At 45.4% G+C, this 22,183-nt stretch overlaps 1 protein-coding gene across 7 annotated transcripts in view; it reads right to left on the bottom strand.

Annotated features, from left to right (window-relative positions):
• The window catches only part of TDRD12 (tudor domain containing 12), a 70,292-nt gene that overhangs the window by 9,442 nt on the left and 38,667 nt on the right, over nt 1-22,183 (bottom strand). For 6 of the 7 annotated variants that reach the window (XM_072749906.1, XM_072749883.1, XM_072749903.1 and 3 more), the window contains 13 exons: nt 21,518-21,578; nt 21,112-21,219; nt 18,067-18,252; nt 16,363-16,519; nt 15,750-15,877; nt 14,031-14,222; nt 13,680-13,808; nt 12,017-12,134; nt 11,262-11,401; nt 10,903-11,123; nt 8,399-8,498; nt 1,163-1,350; nt 173-383 (listed from right to left, as the gene is read on the bottom strand). In XM_072749906.1, the coding sequence (XP_072606007.1) occupies nt 173-383; nt 1,163-1,350; nt 8,399-8,498; nt 10,903-11,123; nt 11,262-11,401; nt 12,017-12,134; nt 13,680-13,808; nt 14,031-14,222; nt 15,750-15,877; nt 16,363-16,519; nt 18,067-18,252; nt 21,112-21,219; nt 21,518-21,578 (1,939 nt within the window). The remainder of the gene's footprint in view (nt 1-172; nt 384-1,162; nt 1,351-8,398; nt 8,499-10,902; nt 11,124-11,261; nt 11,402-12,016; nt 12,135-13,679; nt 13,809-14,030; nt 14,223-15,749; nt 15,878-16,362; nt 16,520-18,066; nt 18,253-21,111; nt 21,220-21,517; nt 21,579-22,183) is intronic. The other variant, XM_072749881.1, reaches the window with a different exon arrangement.

Below are 22,183 nucleotides of genomic sequence, written 5' to 3'. Positions count from 1 at the left end.
TATTTTTTTATTTTTTATTTTTTTCCCCCAGAAAACTGAATTGTACGAGAGTCTTTAACTGTCCAGGAACAGGAGGCATTTCACCCAAACTCTAGACTCTACATTCAAATAAACCTCAATTCCGTGTATATCCTAAAAGGCAACAGGGCATAAAAAGCCAAAATAAACTTACCTTTGGATTCCACTCAACTTCGTTGTCGGCAGGCTTCACTCTGCAAACAATAAACTCCACCGCCTGGGGGGGCAGAGCGTGGAACTTCTCGGGGAGACGCAGCAGCTGGTCTCTGGTGATGAGTCCCGTCCGGCCTTCGTCTATGAACTTCACAAGGACACGGTCTGGACCCCAGGCGTCTTCCTTCTGGCTCATCTCCAGCACCTCAACCCTGGAGAACCACCGCGGCTTCAGTGTAACACAGAGACCCCAAAGGAAAACAATCTTTGCCTCAACCTACCCAGTAAATCCAAGAAGGCTCTAGCTGCAAGGTTTTATTCCATGCAAGAAATAAAAACCAGCTAGAGCGACAACACCACTCAGAGTGGCTTATGTAATTCAAGTGCACACAAGTATAAAAAACACAGAGCACTTCTGAATAGAGTAAATCCCTTTACCGGACAACAATGATGAAAATCAACACGGTAAATAGTGAAGTTTCAAAGTTTCCCAACCCAGGCTACCCCAAGAGAGCCAGGAGTGCCCTTCGAGGGTGTGAGCAGGCCCCTGGGGCACACAGCCCGGGTCGGAGCCCCGATCGTGCCATTCACTGAGCTGACGCTGCACAGCCTACGTGATCTCACCAAGGCCCAGCCTGCTCACCTGTAAGAGGGGACCTGTTTTACGGGAATTACGGAGGGTTAACTGAGGTGAAGGCGTGTATGGAGGTGACACACACGGTGGTGGCCCCAGAACCGTCGGTGTGTAAATGTGACCCTGTCTTCTGTGCCCTGTGTGCAGATGCCCAGGATTGGACGAGTCAGGGGCAGAACTGCGCTGGGGGTTGAGGGGCGGGGGTGGACATGCCGCCCCTACCCTCCTGGGGGCAGCCAGGCTTCATACACGCACACCGGGTCAGAGGGACATGGGGGGGGAAACAGGGATTCGATACCACTTAAAGTTGCCGCATGCTTCACAACTCTTAAGAGATGAAATACAGAGAACTTTTACCTGTGGAAAAGTGTTTTTTCTGCTAATCCATATAATCCAAATTTCTCCACCTTTTCAACACTTGTTTTATTGCTGTTACCCTTAAAATACTCATTCATTTCAGCATTAAGGGTTGAATAAAGATCCACTTGTTTATCAACTATACGACCAAAGTAATGCGTTGCATTCGAAATATAAAAGGGTATTATCTGAAAAATAATCGACAACCACATTCAGAAAACAAACTCAATCTAAATAAACCAAAAGGGTCTCTGCAGAAATCCGCATCTGACCTAAGCGCCCAAAGCAGGGATGGAAACCTGAACGAGGAAACTGGCCAATAAACACAGCAAAAACCTTCCCATACTCACCACAGAGAACTGTGGTTTCCCTTTAAATCTAAGGGAAGACTTTTTGTTAATCTTAGCAATTTTAAATTTTTTACTTCTAAAGATTTTGTTTTATTTTTTTATTTATTTATAATAGTCACACATAGAGGAGAGAAAGAGAGGCAGAGACACAGGCAGAGGGAGAAGCAGGCTCCATGCACCGGGAGCCCGACGTGGGATTCGATCCCGGGTCTCCAGGATCGCGCCCTGGGCCAAAGGCAGGTGCCAAACCGCTGCACCACCCAGGGATCCCTAAAGATTTTATTTGAGAGAGAAAGTGAGAGAGAGATCATGAGCAGGGGGAGAGGCAGGGTCCCTGCTGAGCAGGGAGCCTGACACAGGGGTCATGACAGGGGTCATGACCTGAGCCCAAGGCAGATGCTTAACCGGCTGAGCCACCCCGGCCCCAATCTCAGCATTCTAAAGCTTCATTACAAGTGTTCCTTTGTTTATTCCCTAACTGCACTTTTTAGAAATCGTTCTTAAATAGCATCCCTCTCTTGAGCTCTTTCTGATCTTTGTTCCTGTAACAAGCAGTATTTTATCAAGAGCCCACTAAGCAGGAGGCGCTAGGGATAGGAGATAGGCCACGTCCTACAGGGACTCCCACCCCCCACAATCCACACGCTGACAGATGGGCCACAGCTAGCGTGTGGTCAAGGAAGACAACTCTTGGGCAGCCCGGGTGGCTCAGCAGTTTAGCGCCTCAGGGCCTGATCCTGGAGACCCGGATCGAGTCCCACGTCGGGCAACCTGGATGGAGCCTGCTTCTCCCTCTGCCTCTCTCTTAGTGTCTCTCAAGAATAAATAAAATCTTTTTTTAAAAAAAAAGGGACCCCTGGGTGGCGCAGCGGTTTGGCGCCTGCCTTTGGCCCAGGGCGCGATCCTGGAGACCCGGGATCGAATCCCACGTCAGGCTCCCGGTGCATGGAGCCTGCTTCTCACTCTGCCTGTGTCTCTGCCTCTCTCTCTCTCTCTCTCTGTGTGACTAGCATAAATAAATAAATAAAAATTAAAAAAAATAAAATAAAAAAAAAAAAAAAAGGAGGACAACTCTTCACAGGCAAGTAGTGTGCAAGGGGCAACGTCGGGGTACATGTATCTTAGCAAGAGTATGGAGAAGGCACTCCAGACACAGAATAAACAGCCTGCATGAAGGCATGAGGTGGTGAGCTACCCCAGCAGAGGCCAGAATGGAGGAGTCCCCTGCTGGGAGGACAGAGAGGACAGTGCTGCTTGGGAGGCAAGGAGGAAGGGGTGAGGTCACCCCTCATGATCAATCTCACAGGACTGAAGCCCCTGGCTCTCCTCTGTGGCGTCCCCAAGCTCCCTGCTTGCTGTTTTCCCCACTCTCACTGCCCACCAGCCCTACCCTGAACCACAAAAACTCGATGTTAACTCCTACTCTGGGGACTCACTGGTTCCTCTCCCAGGAACAGTCTTCTCCAGGCTTTCCCATGGCTGGATCCTTCTTATCATTTGGCCCTCAGTGCAGCTGACCCCTCAGAGAGGCCCTGCCCTGCCCATATTCCCAAAGGCCCTGCAGTTCCCCTTTTCCACAGCACACGTCACAGTCTCTCCCATTCACTGATCCTCTGCAGACCCTCCCCAGAGGAAGACAGGTAACATGTCTGTCATCTTTCTGCAGCACGGTGGAGGAAGCTGCCCGAACAAACCCTCAGTGCTTATCCACCGTCTCAGGCAGGAAGTTCAACATCCCTTCCTGCATGGCAGATGGCCTCTTCTGGGGAAGTCCTTGCCGCTATGGTTTAGAGGCCCCAACAGTCCGACATTCTAGACATCAGCTCACTGCATGATGGCAGTCAGGGACCACACAGTGGTATGGAGGAGAGAGACACCTGCTACAACGTTCTGAGGGACAAGCAGGGCATAATATATATACCAATGACAAATAAACCTTTTTAAAAAGGCACAAAAGGGCAGCCCCCGTGGCTCAGCGGTTTAGTGCTGCCTTCAGCCCAGGGCCTGATTCTGGAGAACTGGATTTGAGTTCCACATCAGGCTCCCTGCAGGGAGCCTGCTTCTCCCTCTGCCTGTGTCTCTGCCTCTCTCTCTCTCTCTCTGTCTCTCATGAGTAAATAAATAAAATCTTAAAAAAAAAAAAACGCACAAAGAAAAATGGCAGGCTAAATATGTACTAGGATGCAAGTGGTGATTGTTTAAAGGTGATGGGAGTAAAGGGGAGAGTTTCTTCCCCCCCCCTTATTTCCCAATTAGAAGACTCTGTGCTAAGCCTCAGCACACACAGAGAACAAAATCCAGGCTCCAGCTGTGACAGTCTATGGCTGTCATCTCTGCATGGCATTAGCACATCTGGAGACACATTAAGTTGGCAGAACGGATGTGACAAAATGAAGCTTGTGGACTGGACTCTCCCTTGTAGAGAGGGTGACCAGCTGGTCCTGGTTTGTCTGGGGGCTCTCCTGCTTTCAGCACTGGACATTTCATGTGACCAGAAAACCCCCAGTCCTGGGCACACCAGGAGGGTCCTTTTCCAGCCACCTCCCTTGCCTCCTGCCTCTTTGTGCAGAACCGCACATAAATAATTCACTTTGTTACAGTCACAGGATACAAGGTAAGGACACGAAAGTCAACTGCACTTCTAAACAATCAGAACATGAAGTTCAAAGAAAAATAAGATTAGCATCCAAAAGCATGAAATGCTAGGAATAAAGTTAACACGATAAACACAAGATCATTCTACTGAAAAGTATACAAATTGCTTAGAGAAATTAAAGATGGCCTAGATAAATGGAGTGACAGATATACCATGTTAATGGACAAGACCCAGTATTGTTAAATGTTGACTCTTCCCATATTAACCTATAGATTCAACACAGTGCCACTCAAAGTCTCATCAGGCTTCTAGGTAGAAACTAGCAAGCTGATTCTAAAATTTTCTGTAGATACGCAAAGGAACAGTCAGAAGGATAAGAAGACTGGCAAATTGGAAGACTTCTCTACCAGTCTCCAGGATTACTTATAAAGCTACAGCATTCAAGCCAATGTGGTACTGCATAAGGGCAGACAAAGAGACCAAGGAACAGAAGGAAGAACTCAGCATTCACAGATACGATCTTTTAATTTATGTCAAAGGTGCCAATGTAATTGAGGAGGAAAGGAAGGTCTTTAGAACAAAAGATGTTGGATCCCTGGGTGGCTCAGCGGTTGAGCATCTGCCTTTGGCCCAGGGCGTGATCCTGGAGTCCCGGGATCGAGTCCCACATTGGGCTCCCTGCATGGAGCCTATTTCTCCCTTTGCCTGTGTCTCTGCCTCTCTCTCTCTCTCTCTCTCTCTCTGGGTCTCTCATGAATAAATAAAAGATTAAAAAAAAAAAAAAAGGACAGATGATGCTGGAGCAACCAGGAACCACCAATGCACACCAACCACCCTTTGCCTGTGAAGAGTTGTCCTCCTCTTTTTTTTTTTTTTTTAAGATTTTATTTATTCATGAGAGACACAGAGAGGCAGAGGGAGAAGCAGGCTCCATGCAGGGAGCCCAACGTGGGACTCGATTCCAGGTCCCCTTATCCACCCTATATGCACACAAATTAATTTGAGATGGATCATAGACCTAAATGTAAAACCTAAAATTCTAAAATAAAAATTCTAGAATAAAAAAAAGAAAGGAATCTTTGCAACCTTAGGGTAGGCAAAGATTTCTTATGGCAAGAAAAGCACAAAACGTAAAATAAGAAAGTGGTAAAAGAAGACTCCATCAAAATTAAAAATCTCTGCTTTTCACCTGAGGGAAAATATTCGTAATATATCTGACAAAGCACATCCATAATCTACAAAGAATTCTTAAGACTCAACAAGACAACCCAAACTAAAAAATGGGCAAACACTGTAATACTAGCAAACACTAATTCATAAAGGAGATACACAGGGCCAGGTAAGCAGTGAGAAGAGGTCCAAGATTCTTTACCACCAGAGAAAGGCAAATAAATATTCATGCAAATGCAACAGAGTGGCAAAAATTAAGACTGAGAACACTACATATTGAGAATGTGGACCTATTGGAACTCTCAAATATGGTGCAATGAGAATGTAAAATGGTACACGTGCTTTGGCAGATCCTTACACGTGTGGGTGCACACACACAGACGCGCACGCACACAGACACTATGACGCCGCAGCAAGTCACCAGAGAGAAATGAAGGTGTAGGTCTAGAAAGACTTGTAACACACAAGTTCACAGCAGCCAGAAACTGCACACAAGCCAAACATCCATCAGCTTGTGGGCAAACAAAGGCACATCCATGTAATGCAATCCTGTTCAGTGATGAAATAGAACAACATAGGCGAATTTCATAAACCTTACACTAAAAACAACTATCAGACTCAAAGTCCAGACTGTAGGATTCCATCAATATGAAATCCCAGGAAAGACAAAGCTCTAGTGGCAGAAAGCAGGTCCAGCAGCCACCAGGAATTGGGGTTGAGGCTCAGGACTGTCAGCATGGGGCCAGCAGAGGCCTTTTTGGGGTGATGAAAATGTTCCTGTCTTCACTGTGGTAGTGGTTATGCAATTGTATGTATTTCTCAAAATTCAACAACCTATACACTTCTAAACAGTGATTTTTATTGCACGTAAACTGTACCTCAATAGAGCCAATTAAAAGCAGGGGTCTGGTTGAACGGGTTCTAGAAGGGTAGCAGTGGTAAAGCGGCATATGTCCTGACTCTGAATCTCCACATAAAGAGAGCAATGAGATGGCAAAACCAAACACCAGGGATATACTTTGCAACAAAACTAATTAACAAAATACGCCCCCCACCCCAGACACCAAAATAAAAGCTGATGAGGAAGATAAAAAGGAGAAAATCTAAGTGACCTTGGGTTTCATGATGACCTTGTGGATATGGAAACAACTAGAAAGTTGGCTTCATTAAAATTGAAAGCTTGTGCTCTGCAGAAGACTATAAGGAGAATGAAAAGGTAAGCCACAACTGGGAGAAAATTTTTGAAAACCTGTTTCTGATAAAGGACTGGTATACAAAATCTACAAAGAACTCTTAAAACTCAACAAGAAGAAAACAAAACAGACAACCCAATGAAAAAAATGGGCAAAAAATCCTGAACAGATAGCTCACCAAAGACGACGTACAGCTGATGGATAAACACATGAAAAGACGCTCAACATTATCGGGGAATTGCAAAATAAACAATGAGGTACCACTACACCCCTACTAGAACAGTTAGAGTTAAAAACACTGACAACGTCAAATACTGGCAAGGACTAGGGGAACAGGAACTCTCATTCTCTGCTGGTTGGAATGCAAATGGTGCAGCCACTTCAGAGAGCAGTTTGGCAATTTCTTACAGAGCAAAAGAGTCTTATTAAACAATCAAACAGTCACACTCCTTGGTATTACCCAAATGAGTTGAAAACCCAAGTATCCACAAAAACCTCTGCACAAGTATTTATCACAGTCTTATTCATAATTGCCAAAACTTGGAAGCGACTAGGATGTTCTTCAATAGGTAAATGGACAGGGACGCCTGGGTGGCTCAGCAGTTTAGCGCCGCCTTCGGCCCAGGGCATGATCCCGGGGTCCCAGGATCGAGTCCCATGTCAGGCTCCCTGCAGGGAGCCTGCTTCTCCCTCTGTCTGTGTCTCTGCCTCTTTCTCTGTGTGTCTCTCATGAATCAATAAAATCTTTTTAAAAATGGGGAAAAAAATAAAACAAAATACAAGAAAAGATACGTACATGATAAAGGATATGTACAAAAGAACAACATAGGGATCCCTGGGTGGCGCAGCGGTTTGGCCCCTGCCTTTGGCCCGGGGTGCGATCCTGGAGACCCGGGATCGAATCCCACGTCAGGCTCCCAGTGCATGGAGCCTGCTTCTCCCTCTGCCTATGTCTCAGCCTCTCTCTCTCTCTCTCTCTGTGTGACTATCATAAATAAATAAATAAATTTAAAAAAAATTAAAAAAAAAGAACAACATATATCAAAAAAATTAGGAATGAGGTGACTGAGCCAGGAAGAATGGTACAACTGAGCTGAAGAGATCTGCCTTAGCAGAAGGGAAAGTAAGAGCAATCTTGAACTCAAGTATTAGAAAGTATTCAAAAGAAAGTGACACACTCTTAACTCGGCAATTTTATCTACATTTCAGAATTATCATGGATGTTCTGAAAAGATGTGTGTGCTATCACACTATTTTTTTTAAAAGATTTTATCTATTTATTCATGAGAGACAGAGAGAGAGAGAGAGAGGGAGAGGCAGAGACACAGGCAGAGGGAGAAGCAGGCTCCACACGGGGAGCCCGATGCAGGACTCGATCCCGGGTCCCCAGGATCACGCCCCGAGCTAAGGCAGCCCTAACTGCTGAGCCACCCAGGCTGCCCACATCACGCTATTTTTAAGGAAACAACTTTCTGAAAATATAACTGAAATACCTCTTAACTGTTGAAGTGGTTTATCTATTTTCCTAATTTAACCTTGCTTTTCTCAATGAACTGCGGTCTTGAAATAAGGCACCTTTAAGGACCCATGCCTGTCGTCAGATTAATGGTGGTACGTTAAGAGCGTCATAATGATCCTGCTGCTTCAGAATGAGGTATGTTCAGGGGCGCCTCGGTGCTCAGCGAGCTGAGCTGCTGACTCTTGGTTTTGGCTCAGGTCATGATCTCGGGGTTCTGGGACTGAGCCCTGTGACAGGGTCCTTGCTCAGCGGGAGGTCTGCCTGAGGATTCTCTCTGCCTCTCCCTCTGCTCCTCCACCTCATGCTCATGTGCTCTTTCTCAAATAAATAAATCTTAAAAAAAGGAATGAAGTATGTTCATTAAGCTGATCATTAATCATTGAACAAAGGATCTTCAGCGGAACTTACTTTGATGTATCCAAACGTCGGTAGAGCTTGGTTGGATAATTTCCTTGGTGTGTCCATTTCTGGATTAACATGGTGTCGATTAGGACAGATCCTTTTGTCTCTGAAAAACAGTGACTGGATTTTAAAAACAAAAACCGAACAATAATTTTCCTTTTTTTTTTTTTATTGGAGTTCAATTTGCCAACGGATAGCATAACACCCAATGCTCATCCCATCAAGTGCCCCCCTCAGTGCCAGTCACCCAGTCACCCCCACCCCCCGCCCACCTCCCTTTCCACCACCCCTTCGAACAATAATTTTTAACATGAATTTCAAACCATTCTTCATGAAAATTAATCTATAATTGAAATCAGAGGCTTTTATTCTAATATTTCAAAGTTAAGTAGCCATATTAAATAATCCAGGCGACACAACATGCACAGTAGTGAAAGGGGTCCTAAAATTTAATTAACACTGAACAAACTTAAAGAGTTCCTCCATTATTTCTCCAGACATTGTCATTGAACAAAATGTGCTTCCAAAATACTCTGAATTAGAAATGACCACAACCCAAAACAAAGACTAATAATTAACTGCTAACCCAGAAGTCATTCTGTAACCCGAGCTGAGAAACCGTTAAAGCTTCAGTTTCAAAACTCCATATTCTGTTTAAAGGCATATGGAAATCTCCACTAATAATCTATTTCAGGTACCGTAATTCAAAGAAATAAACATAAACAGTTATCTTAAAAGTAAACTCGATCCAACAGGTACCTATCAGACATCTACCACCCAGTCCCAGCGAGCGCTGATCAAGTACTGACATCATGTCTGGATCAATGAGAAGCCCCCCCATGACTGCTGAGATTCTCATGCTCTCTAAGCTGACATACAGCATCCCTGCACGTGGTGTCAGAAGTCAGAAATGTTTCTGAAGAAACTGATAAGCCTATTCCAAAATGTATGGGGAGATGCAGTTGACTTAAAATAGCCAAAACAACCCTGATGAAGACTAGTTGGAGAACTTGCATACCAGGTTCCAGGACTCACTCAAATACAGGCTACAGTCAGAAAATGTGGTACCAGTGTAAGGACACAGACACTGAAACAATACAGAGAGTCTACAAGTGGACCACACACACTACCATCTGGTTTATGTCAAAGGCACCAGTTCAGTGAGAACACAGTGATGTTTTAAGTAAAGGATACTGGAGCAAGCGATTATTACACAGGAAAAAAAATCCTTGCCCCATATCTCACCCTATACACAAACATTAACTCCCCCTAGATTACACACCTACATGTGAAACAGTCTGTAAAGCTTCTAGAATAAAATACAGAAGAATGTCCCCATGAACTAGAGATCAGCAAATATTTTTTTTTAAAAAATATTTTATTTATTTATTCATGAGAGACACAGAAAGAGAGAGAGAGGCAGAGACACAGGCAGAGGGAGGAGCAGGCTCCATGCAGGGAGCCTGACGTGGGACTCGATCCCAGGACTCCAGGATCACGCCCTGGGCTGAAGGCAGGTGCTCAACCGCTGAGCCACCCGGGCGTCCCTCAGCAAATATTCCTTACATAAGGGCACGAAACAATTGCAACCATGAAATACTTCATCAAAATTAAAAAGCTCCACTGATCAAAGACTCCTACAAGAGCCAAAAGGCAAGCCATGGACTGGGAAGAGATCTTCTCAAGGTACACATCTGACAAAGCAGTAATATCTCAAATGAATAAAGTATTCTCCAAACCACTAAGAAAAAGAGTCAACACCCAATATAAAAAATGGGCAAAAGCACTGAACAGGCACTTCACCAGAAGAGGATGGTCCAATGTCCCTCAAGCATGTCACAAGACACTCATCATTAATTGCTAGGGAAACACCGATGGAGGCCACGGTGTGCCACCGCACCCTCACGAACACTGTGTGCGGGTGAGGGTATGGAGCCACTCAGCGCTCTCATATGCTGCTGATGGGAGAGGCAGTCACACACCTTTGAAAGGTCAAATGTATGTGTACCCCACGACCCAGCAATCTCACCCTGAAGTCTATACCCCAAGGAAACTGGGTGCATATTTCCACAAAAAAACACATGCAAGAGTGTTCACAACAGCTTCATAGACAATAGTCAAACGCTGGAAATAGCTGGCAGGTTCATCAACAGGAAAACAGATATATACACTGTGATATACTTATGCAACAGAATGCCGAGCGCTAAATTAATAAAGAAATCCACCGGATACAAGCACGAACACAGATGAATGTGAGATGAAAGTCCCGTACAATTCCATTTACATAAAACTGGAAAACAAGCCAAATTAATCAGTGTTGACAGATATTGGCGGGTGGCCTCTTCTAGGGGGAGGGAAGATTGTGAAGGAGCATGGGGGCAGCCACAGGTGTCCCCCAGAGGTGGGCGGTGCTTTACATCACGCATATATACGTGAAGGTCATCCAGCAGTAAACCTATCACTCCGCGCTTTGCCGTATATTTCCATTTTTTATTTAAAAAATGGCTTACTTGCAAAAACCAAACGCCTTAAGATACAGACAAAGAGGCCTCCTGGCTTTTTTATCTTCTTTGGCTTCCAGAACCCCTGCGGTAAACTCATAGAGCTCCGAGGGAATCTTGGCATCTGCTCGCTCCAGGTAGCGCAGGACACCAACCGTGTGGCACGCGTTTCTCTCCGTCAGCAGCAGGACAGATTTGGTTTTCTTATCTCCCTGCTCTGCGGGAGAACCCTTAAAATTGGGGGGGGGGGTGAACAAAGCAAACAGGTCATCCATCCCGTCTAAGTGATAAAACTCTGTGGACTCTGAAGTTGTCATAGCACAGAAAATGCCAGCAGAATATTACAAGATAATGAAAATCCATCGAACCTGCTCGGTGGAACTCTGGAAGTGATCAGACATGCAGTAGAGGCGTCCACCAAAAACTTTCGGTGAGGAAGGAAAGCTGAAGTGAATCACACACGTGGCGTCGGTGATGGCCAAGAGTGGTATGCAATCGTCAGTCAGGGCTGGAGGAAAGGGTCCCACAATCACAAACCAGGCTGTGGCTTCACTGCACTTACTCTACAGAGCAATTCCGGGAACCGTTCTCGAATGCATCTCTCTACTGCATCGTACTTCTTAGATGCCAAGAAGGTTCTTCCCCATTTTTTCCCCCAAAATGTCACAGCCCAGTGACACGTTCCAGAGAAAAGTAGTCTTCCTAATTTTAGCTTGGAAACTGCTTCTATTACAAATCTAGGTTGCCCGTCCAGTTTTCACTTATTTTATACGTTTTGACTTTTTGGAGCTCTACCACTGTATTTCACTACCACTTGTGACAGATTTCACTGTGGGCACACACACATATATATAAACGAGATGGTGGCCCTCCAGCTGGAACCCCTGGGAGAAGGTCTACACTCCGGGCTGCTACACTTAGAGCTCTGCAGGCCCCTCCATTCGCCTCAACACCAAAATCTTAGTGGAGCTTAATCTCCATTTTGAAATTAACATTACTAATGAATTCTCAGTAAATCTGGGAAATGATGAGAAATTTGGAGACGAGCTATACAAATAAACTGAAGATAGGATTCCTATTAGCTCAGCCTTCTGTAAATATAAGTAGAAATTAAAACACTTACCTAATACAAGGTGAGAGCCAGAACTTAACTTCTTCTTCCACTGTTCTAAAATACGTTTTAAATTCAAAACCATTTCTTTATGCATTTTCAAGCAAAATATTGAACTGCTTTCTACTACCTAGAGATGAAACCAAATAGGCCAGTTCACAGTCAGGAACATAAGCTTGAAGTTAATTGTTCCATCAATAATTACCAGTATAAAACATTTAAAATTGTCTGTGAGGGGGGATCCCTGGGTGGCGCAGCGGTTTGGCGCCTGCCTTTGGCCCAGGGCGCGATCCTGGAGACCCGGGATCGAATCCCACATCGGGCTCCCAGTGCATGGGGCCTGCTTCTCCCTCTGCCTGTGTCTCTGCCTCTCTCTCTCTCTCTGTGCCTATCATAAATAAATAAAATAAATAAAATAAAATAAAATTGTCTGTGAGGATATTACCTCACTGATCCTCAAACTGTAAGAACAAGATGATCTTAAGTTTAAACAGATATATTCTAAAATCCTATAGTTTGTATCTAAAAACTTGCTCAGGTGAAACATTTTGCTGAAACTATTTTCCTTCCTTTTTATATAGTGCGTACATACAGATGTATTTATTTATACACATACATGTGTGTATAGCTATACACCCACATTAAACTTATGTGCAAATATGTGTCACATTATTTTCCATGACACCTCTAGTTCATCATGGCTGAAAGGTGGATGTACTACTGATCCTTATATTTTTAAATTATTTTTCATAGAAATTTTTTTTAAGATTTATTTACTTGAGAGAGAGAGTATGCGGGGAAGGGAGGTGGAGAGGGAGAGAGTGACTCTCAGATTCCCCACTGAGTGTGGAGCCTGATGTGGGGCTCGATCTCAGGACCCCAAGATCATGACCTGAGCCAAAACCAAGAGTTGGAAGCTGAACCGACTCTGCCATCCAGGAGCCTGATTCTTATAATTTGTTTTTTGTTTTTGTTTTTTTTTTCTTATAATTTGTATTTGGCTTCATTTCTATATTTAGATTTAGAATACAGATTTAGGTTATATTAAATAAATCTGTACCCAATTTAGTTGGCTTTTCTGGCCACGTGATCTATCTCTTGGTGTTACCGGATCTTTTTTATTTTTATTTTTTTAAGGATTTTTATTTATTTTTTCATGAGAGACACACACAGAGAGAAAGAGGCAGAGACACAGGCAGAGGGAGAAGCAGGCTCCATGCAGGAGCCTGACGTAGGACTCGATCCCGGGTCTCCAGGATCAGGCCCTGCCTGGGCTGAAGGGAGTACTAAACCACTGAGCCACCGGGGCTGCCCAGGCTCTATCTTTTTAAAATGGAGGATATAGACCTCACTGGCATGTCTTTATGAATGGGATCCTTTTAACGACAAAACGCAAAGCACCGGCCTCCTTAGGGGAACATGTGCTTCCGTGGATAGGCTGGTCCCACCTCCCGGGCTCCTCCCTCAAGGTCAGGCCTCCCGCCGTCCCTCCTCACTGCCAGCCACACTCTGCGGCAATAGCCACCTCCTCTTTTGACTCTTCTGACTAATGATAAACTCAGAAACTTTATCCCCAGTCGACTATTTAACTACCTGGTATAATTCTCTGATGATTTCGAGATTCGATCACGGTTCAAACAAACAGTAAGGATGTTTTATGCGTGGAAGGCCTCACCTTACACACTATTTCTGTTTCAGCTACAGAACCAGTAAAGATCAAGGTCTTCTGTGCTTGACTTGGAGTGAAATCTAGAGTCTGGAGAAGAGTAGAGGTTTTTTCACATTCTAGGCAAAGGTGCACTACCTGGTAATGAAATACAGCAACAATGTGGTTTTAAACAGATTCAAGGTGCCCCGGTTTTACTTTTCATCGCTGAGCCAGGGTTTTAACAGAAAAGAAAGCACAGGAAGTCAATATAAATCTAAATACATGATTACAGATGTGTGGATGAGACTAAAGCTGTAATATTTCAGTACGGGGCTGCTTGCTCAGCCCCCATCCCCACACGTGCCCACGAGCCCGCACCTGCTGGACGCCGCCATAGAGAGCTGCCTCTTCCATGGCCGTGACCACAACGTAGGGGTCATTCATGAACTCTTTGACCAGCTGTTCTATGTGTCTGCTCCAATGAACTCCAACGGCAACAATCTGATGAGGTGCGGATTCCCTTTCTTCAACATCAATATTTTTTTTTAAGTTATCTAATATGGCAAACATCTAAAAAAATTAGTGTAATTAATTTCATGTTTATTTCAAAAGGGAGTAAAATCTGCTTGACAGACCACAAAAAGTAAAGAACTATACATGTTCTGTCCCCAGAGTGGGGGAAGGCCTTTCCAAACAAAAGAAAAAAACATAAGAGGAGAGAATGTTAAATATAAACAGAACAAAACACAAACAATATCTGGGTAAACATATAACATAGGTAATGAAGAATTAACTTCCTTATGTTAAAAAGTTCTACATTAATAAAAAAAGAAATTAATATCATTAAATATCCAATGATAGGGGAATAGTTAAAGCTTTATGGTTGTCCATATAATGGAATGACATGCAGCCATATTTTTAAAGAACATAAAGATATGGAAAAACATTCACAATTATACTTTAAATAAAAGAAAATGCAGATTATAAAAAAGTTTTTTAAAAAGTTCCACAAATGGAAAATAAGCAAAGAAAAGGAAGAAGCAGCACAAAGAACAGGAGTAGCCCATATGAATGCTTGGAAATCAGATTATGCTAACGGGATGCCACATTTAACCCGCTGGCCTAGGGCCTCCTCCTGCCAGGGGTGCAGGGGATGGGGCACAGGCGCACACTGTCCATGGGAGCCTAACCCAGTCCCCGCTCCCAATCCCCAGAGAGGGAACTGTACAATGCAGTATCCCGGGTATCAGTTTTGCAAGTAGAGGCGTTCAAGCACCCTGCCCAGGCCCACAGAGTCAGTGAGCAACAGAGCCTGGACTTGAACCTGGGGACATCACTGCTCCCAAATGAAATGCCTCTGGTCAGCTTGTTACACTGGACCCAAGAAATGCCTTCGTATAAGAATTCCCAGCCTTTACTCCATTAATCCCCTTCCTAGGAATTGATCCAACGGGAAACACGCAAAAAAGATTATGTTTTCTTTAGCCACGCACGCGCACGTGCGCACACACACACGCACACACACAAATGATGCTGAACATCCAAAACTCGAACCGTTCAAAACAACCAAGTCATACCCACAGGATTCCATACTGGCCCACGGCCAGGGAACGATCACGCTGTGGAAGAGTTACTGACGATACTGGTACTCACGATGCTGCTTACTGAAAAACGCAAGTTACGAACGAGCCTAATAAGGCCTGATGTCGTCAGCTCCACGTATCAAGAGACCAGGAATTATTCCACAACAGGAAGAGTGATTACGTCTGAGCGCAACACTATAGATGCTGGGGGTTTTCAAGTCCTTTTCCCTGTACCTCAAATTGTCTAGAATAAAAACGCACTGCTTCCATAATCATAAAAATATCGGTATTTTGGAAAACATCCCTCTTTGCCCCTCAAAGAGAACTTTAGAATTCGGGAAGGAAATTTCAGATGAACTCTCTTCCTAATTATAAAAGTTAAAGGGAAAGCTTCTCAAGATTAACCAGCGTTTTCCCCAGAGACACATCCCCTGACTCCTAGAAGCAGGTAGACTTCAAGCACACCTCCGTTTAGTTCTGAGTGATGATGACATCTCGATGGAGCCATACTTACTTCTTCATGAGCTTCAGAGAATAATACTTCCACCTCATCCAAAATGAGGTGACAAAGCCTGAGAAATAGCAAGCTTTGGTATTTGAGAAGTCTCAGGAGGCTGTGGGGTGTCGTCACAATGATGTCACCTACATTTCAGAAGAGAAGACAATTAACATTCAGATTTCCCGAAGGTTTTTCTCACATTTCCTTTGCTAAGATGCCACATGCTTTCTAGAACTTCTGTCTAATGATGAAAAAGCAAAACAAAACAAAACGGTTTTTCCTGCTCAGGCAGGTGAGGCCTGCCTGTCCAGGACAACACCTGTCCTTATCTGACTAGTGCCTGGGCTCCCACCAGGCTTTGTGCTCCTGAAGGGCAGGGCTGGGGGTGCAGTCGACATCTAACAAAGGTATTTGATAAGTAGTTGGTGAGTGAAGGAATCATGCTGTCTTCTCAGTGGAACGGCTGTCAGCCAAGATGGAACCTTCGCCCTTCTACGCCCGCCCGGAACCCGCGGCGAGGTCCCACCCATCACTGGGCTGGTGCCCGTGTCCTGTGCAGCTGCGCCTGCCTGGCAGGGCTCCACTGCGTTCCGCAGGGAAAACCAAACGGCTTGGGAAGGATGCTTACACCCCTTTGGAAGCTTCATGTTTTTGGCTTCATCTTTGTGGAGTCCGATTGTTAACAACACCGGATGAAGAGGCTTGGAGGACATGCTATAGTCTTCCAGTAATTCGAAAATAAATTGGGCCTTTTTCCACCCAGGGCACACGACGACTGCCAGAGGCTGCAAAGACAAATTCACATAATTTGGGGCAAAACTTAGGAATTGAACATAGTGTCTGTGAAGCATGCAGAACGTCTCCTTGCACAGAGTAAGCACTGCAGGATTTTTTTTTTTTTTTTTTTTTTTTTTGCTCCCATCATTGTCCTGTAGATCAGAAAAGGTATAATTTGATTAGAATGGATTTAGACACAAGGACTCAGATTTTTCTAGGGCTTACACCCAGCATTTCACAAATATTAATTCCTTTTGTTTTTAGATCACTCCTACAAGCTCGGACCTATTATTACCTCATTTCGCAGATGGGTGTGAGGCACAGAGACGTAAGGTCAGTTGCCCAAGCCACACAGCTAAGACACAGGAGCAACAGGATCTGAATCCAGGCAGTCTGGCTCCAGAGCTCCTGCTCCCAGGCACCCAGTGAACCAGCCGCCTCCCGAAAGGGGCTTGAGAAAAGGTTAGCATCTCTTCCTTAGGGGGATTAAGTTTGCTACGGCTCCATGTGAACCCTGACCTCCCCCAACCCAAAGGCATCTCCTGAAGGTGCACTGCCTGCCAAACGCCCTCCCGGACACATGCCCTCAATGAACGGAAGACGAGAACGAGTCTCCCCTTTCCTTCGTGCAGATCCAGGTGGGTGCCAGCTTCTAGGCGCCAGGCCCCAAAGCAGGCTGACCCCAGGGACGTGGAGACAGCAGAGGACGCGAGAGGCCACGCCTCAGCTCTAGCTCAACACAAGCTGCATCTGGTCTGCAGAGGTCAGCTGCGAACCGAGGGACGGAGATGGCTAATCAATACGTAATAACCTAGCCACTGCGGATTCCCAGGGGAAACCATTAAAGCCACACAGCAGGATTAGAAAAATGAGGACCTCTCCTGAATGCAACGGTCTTTTCTTACTACAACCTTTCACCTTGTGATGATGAGTAATGCAACTGTCCGTAGCGCATCCTCTGAGACACGCGTCTTCTGCACGGGTCGCCTGACCGCCCGGACCCAGCAGAGCAGGGGTCACCGCCTCACTATCAGCTGACCCCACACCCCACTTCTCTCCTTTCCAGTATCCTTCACCACTACTTGCGGATTCCCACGCATGGGAAGAATAATGTAGGATCACACAGCAGGGCGGGTGCTGGGAAATAATCAGAAGAATGTGGGGCAAGGTGACAAAAAATCTACATTCCCATCCCACCTCTGGTCTCACTTGTCGGAGGAGGCTAATTTGCTCATCTATGAAACGGTGTGAACTGTACCCGGCCTGATCATCCCCCAGGGGGACCGGGACAGAGGAGTTAAATCAGTGGAGTGAGTTTGTAAGTTATATATTCATCTCCAAACGCCAGAAATCTCTTGGCTCAGCCGCTGGCCACAACGGGGGCTCGAGGTTCCGGAGAATCAGTGTCAGAGCATCAATGACTCTGGCAAGTTCCTGTCCTGTCACGGAAACCAAGTGAGTAACGTGACCCACGCTTCCCCACAGGTTAGGCGTAAAACTGAAAAAGACATACTTAAGCCATTTCGTTGTTGAAACAAAACGGTCTCCAACTTACTCCATTTCTACTTGGTAAAGACTTGTAGCAGCCCCCCGTTTGCAGAATCGTAAGCACTGGCGGGAGGTACAGCAGAGGATCATTCCCACAGTGAGAGATGACCACCACGTCACAGCCCCGCGCTATGGGAGGCCAAGAGTAGGACTCGGCGTGGCTAGGTCCCGGGAACTTGTTCCTCTGAAGGGCCTGTAAAACACCAGCACCCAAACACCACCGATGAAGCGTAGAAAACCAACAAAAACTCCATCTCTCACTCCTGCACCCCCCGCCCACCACCACAGCCACTACACGGTGCTCAATCTGGTACTTTCTAAGTCCTAACTTGACAAGTCCCTGCGTCTTTTCCCAGCACCAAACTTCTGCCATAAGACACTTGCTTTTCTAGGCTCCAAATTAAAACCAGGTGCTTAGAGCGTTCTAGAGCAAGGACATGGCTCCTCCTCCCAACAGTCTGGGAGTACATCAGCTTTACTTACAAAGTTTTTTGTTTTTGTTGTTTTTTTTCAAATACGACTTTATTGGGGCACTTGGCTGGCTCAGTCAGAGGCTCTTCATTTCGGGGTTGTGAGTCTGAGCCCCACACTGGGTACAGAGATTACTTAAATAATACTTAAAAAACTGCATGCCTTTATTTGCTTTTTTTTCTTTTTTTTTCTTTGCTTATTTTTCTATGTACCAGTCACTCGAACCTCCCAAGTGTGGCAACAGAAACAGGTCTCCAGCCACGCTGAACTCCTGAGCACACCGTGTGGGTGAGGTCCTCGTCCCCACGTGCAGCCGTCCCCCTGCGGCCCCCCCCGCGCTGTCCCTGCTGCGACGCCGGTCGTCCTTGGCTGACCTTCCTGCTCTGGTGGAGAGGATACCTCAGCAGTGTCCTTCTTCAGGAAGTCAATTCCTACGAGACTCTGCATGTCTGAAAATGTCTCGGCCAGAAATCACTTTTCACCCAAATCTCGGAATCAGCGCCCCTTGGGTGTTACTGAAGCCAAATATGAAGCCATTCGTGATCTGGGAAGCCCCCAAACCCCACCCCGGGATTGACACCTCACAGCCGAGCACCCATGATCCTGCCCCCTCATGTGCTGGGCTCGTGGGGGCATGGTGGGGCCTCTCCTATTTGGACAGTCCCTTCCACTAGGTCTGGAAATCACTTGTGTGTTGCTCTTCTCAGAATTCTCTGCCTGCTTCCTTCATTCTTTTTTTTTTTTTAAATCCCACTTCAGAGACTAAACCTCCAAACAACCCTCAAATTCTGTTTTCCCCCTCTTTTCATCTCTTCGTCTTTTTGCTCTATTAGCTCCCCTCTCATTTTCTCTCTCCAATCTGCTGCTTGGTTTCATTTTCTTTTTATTTTTAAGGTTGTATTTATTTATTCATGAGAGACAGAGAGAGAGAGGCAGAGACACAGGCAGAGGAAGAAGCAGGCTTCCTGCGGGGAGCCCGATGTGGGACTTGATCCAGGGACCCTGGGGTCACACCCTGAGCCGAAGGCAGACGCTTAACCACTGAGCCACCCAGACACCCCTTGGTTTCTATTTTATAGCATTCTGAATTTCCAAAAACCTTTTATTCTTATTGTTTAATAAATACTGTTAATACTATCTCTGACGGTATTTATTTTGCAGCACTTCTACTGCCTACACGGTTTCCTTCAGAGTTTGTTTTGGTCTACTTCTTAAAATACGCTCCTAGAGCTGCCTGGGTGGCTCAGCTGGCTAAGCGTCTGCCTTGGGCTCAGGTCATGATCCCTGGGTCCTGGGATCGAGCCCCATGCTGAGCTCCCTGCTGGTGGGGAGCCTGCTTCTCCCCCTCTCTCTACCTGCTGCCCCCCCTGCTTGTGCTCTCTTTCTCTCTCTCCCTCAGATAAATAAAATCTTTTTAAAAAATAAATAATGATTTTATTTTCTTTTTAGGTGGCAGCTTTCATCAAAAGTATCTAAGGATCCCTGATGTGTGTGTGCAGGGAGGAGGCCTCCTAAAGCTGTCTGGGAGATGTGTGGAGGGCGGCACTTGGCACCGTTGAGTGCCACACCCCTGCCGGAAGCCAGGACAGTGAGCAGGTGTTTTTACTGAAAGAATTCATGTGAGGGGCATTTCTAGGCCCCTTCAGTTCCTTCCAAAAGACTGTCCTTCCCGAGAGGCTGTGGATGCTCAGTTTGGACCTCTGACTTCCCTCCTTCCTTTCCCAGCCACACTCTGCTGCCTCTTTTCCATCTTTCGAAAGCCTGAGGAAGTTTCTAAGCCACTAAAGACTATACTGTCATTCAATTCATCCTTGTGGTTTTAGCTTATTTTCTTCTTTTTTTTCTTTTTTTGAATCAAGAAAGAAATAAATACGTGTGGTCAATTCACTAACTGAAAGGGCAGGTCTCTAATGCAGTTTTGAGAAGAACACTCACAGGTACGTCTTAATTGCCCTGGCCACTTGCTGCTCCTTCTCGGGACCCCTTTCCAGAGACGCATTTGAAAACTTATTTCAGAAAAGCATTAAGAGTTCTACAATGGAATATTCCTCGGCCATTAGAAACGACAAATACCCACCATTTGGGTATTTGTGGATGGAACTGGAGGGTATTATGCTGAGTGAAATAAGTCAACTGGAGAAGAACAAACATTATATGGTCTCATTCATTTGGGGAATATAAAAAATAGTGAAAAGGAATAAAGGGGAAAGGAGAAAAAATGAGTGGGAAATATCAGAAAGGGAGACAGAACATGAGAGACCCCTAACTCTGGGAAACGAACTAGGGGTGGTGGAAGGGGAGGTGGGCGGGGGGTAGGGGTGACTGGGTGACAGGCACTGAGGGGGGCACTTGATGGGATGAGCACTGGGTGATATGCTATATGTTGGCAAATTGAACACCAATAAAAAATAAATTTGTAATTTAAAAAAAAAAGAGTTCTACAATGGTTTCACTACAAAGAAATTATCCACTTACAGGAAGTTGACCTAAAGAATAAATGAGAAATGAGTCAAAAGCAAAGAAACTATACAAATGCAGCCTTGGAATGGTTTACTCAGAACAGGGTCAGGCGCACTGTTACCTTTCTCAGGTCTGCCGACAGTGGCGACGTGTCAATGGATAAGCAAGGCTCAATCTTGTTCCGGAGCACGGCCAAGGGCTGCTGGGAGCTGGACCGCAGCTTCTGCAGCTGAGAGAGCAGGAAGTCAACCACTTAATGCAAAGGGAGGACAGCCTCGGTACAGATGCTCATCAAAACCCACCAAACCCACCAAAAGGAAGAGCATCTACTACCCCCTCCCCAGAATAATAATAATTTCTCTAATGCAATAATTCACTGGAGGATCTCTAAAAGGATGTCTTCAGGGAGAGTCCCCACCTAAGGGGGTTTGGTTTCTCTTCTAATCTCCAATTCAGACGAGGAAGGAGGAGAATTTAAAAAGCAAAGAGCTGTCTTGGATTTTTACATTTCTTTAGGGTTATAATACCTGCCGCAGATCAGAGAGCCCATCAGTTCTCAAAGGATCAGGATTTAAGAACTGCAATAACCTATAAAACGGTGAAAAGGACCATTTGAAGGGAAAAGTGCTAATACTTCTTCAGTTGAATTCTAATTCTTCTTGACAGAGATAAAACGAAATACGCAGTTGGCCCTTGAGCAACACAGGTTTGAGCCGAGCGCACTCACTTACGTGTGGATTGTTTACACTGAAAGTGTACTCTCTTCCTCGTGATCTTCCTAATAACCTTCCCTTTTCTCCAGCTGACTGTATTGTAAGAATACCGTACAAAATCATTTAACACACACATACGTGTTAATCGACTATGTGATACTAAGGCTTCTGGTCAGCAGTAGGCTGGGGGGAGGCAAAAGTTACACACAGACTTAACTGTGTGGAAGGTCAGTCTCCCAACACTCATGTTGTTCAAGGGTCAACTGCATATCCCAGGGCACAGCTGTGAAATTCCTGCTTGTCTGGTTTTGTCCTGTTTACTGATACAAAGGCCACAGGGGTCACATCAGTAGAGTGCTTGCCCCCGCACGCTGGCTCCCAGGCTGTGGACACAGTGCTGCCAAGCCCAGGAACACCTGTTCTGAAGGAGATGGAAACCTGCAGGATTACCAGGTCATCTCACGTTGCCTCCTCCCTTCT

Source organism: Vulpes vulpes, chromosome 1 (genome assembly GCF_048418805.1).
Source record: "Vulpes vulpes isolate BD-2025 chromosome 1, VulVul3, whole genome shotgun sequence".
NCBI classification, from domain to species: Eukaryota; Metazoa; Chordata; class Mammalia; order Carnivora; family Canidae; genus Vulpes; species Vulpes vulpes.
Note: the sequence above shows the minus strand (reverse complement) of the source record. Positions and strands in the feature narration are given on the sequence as shown.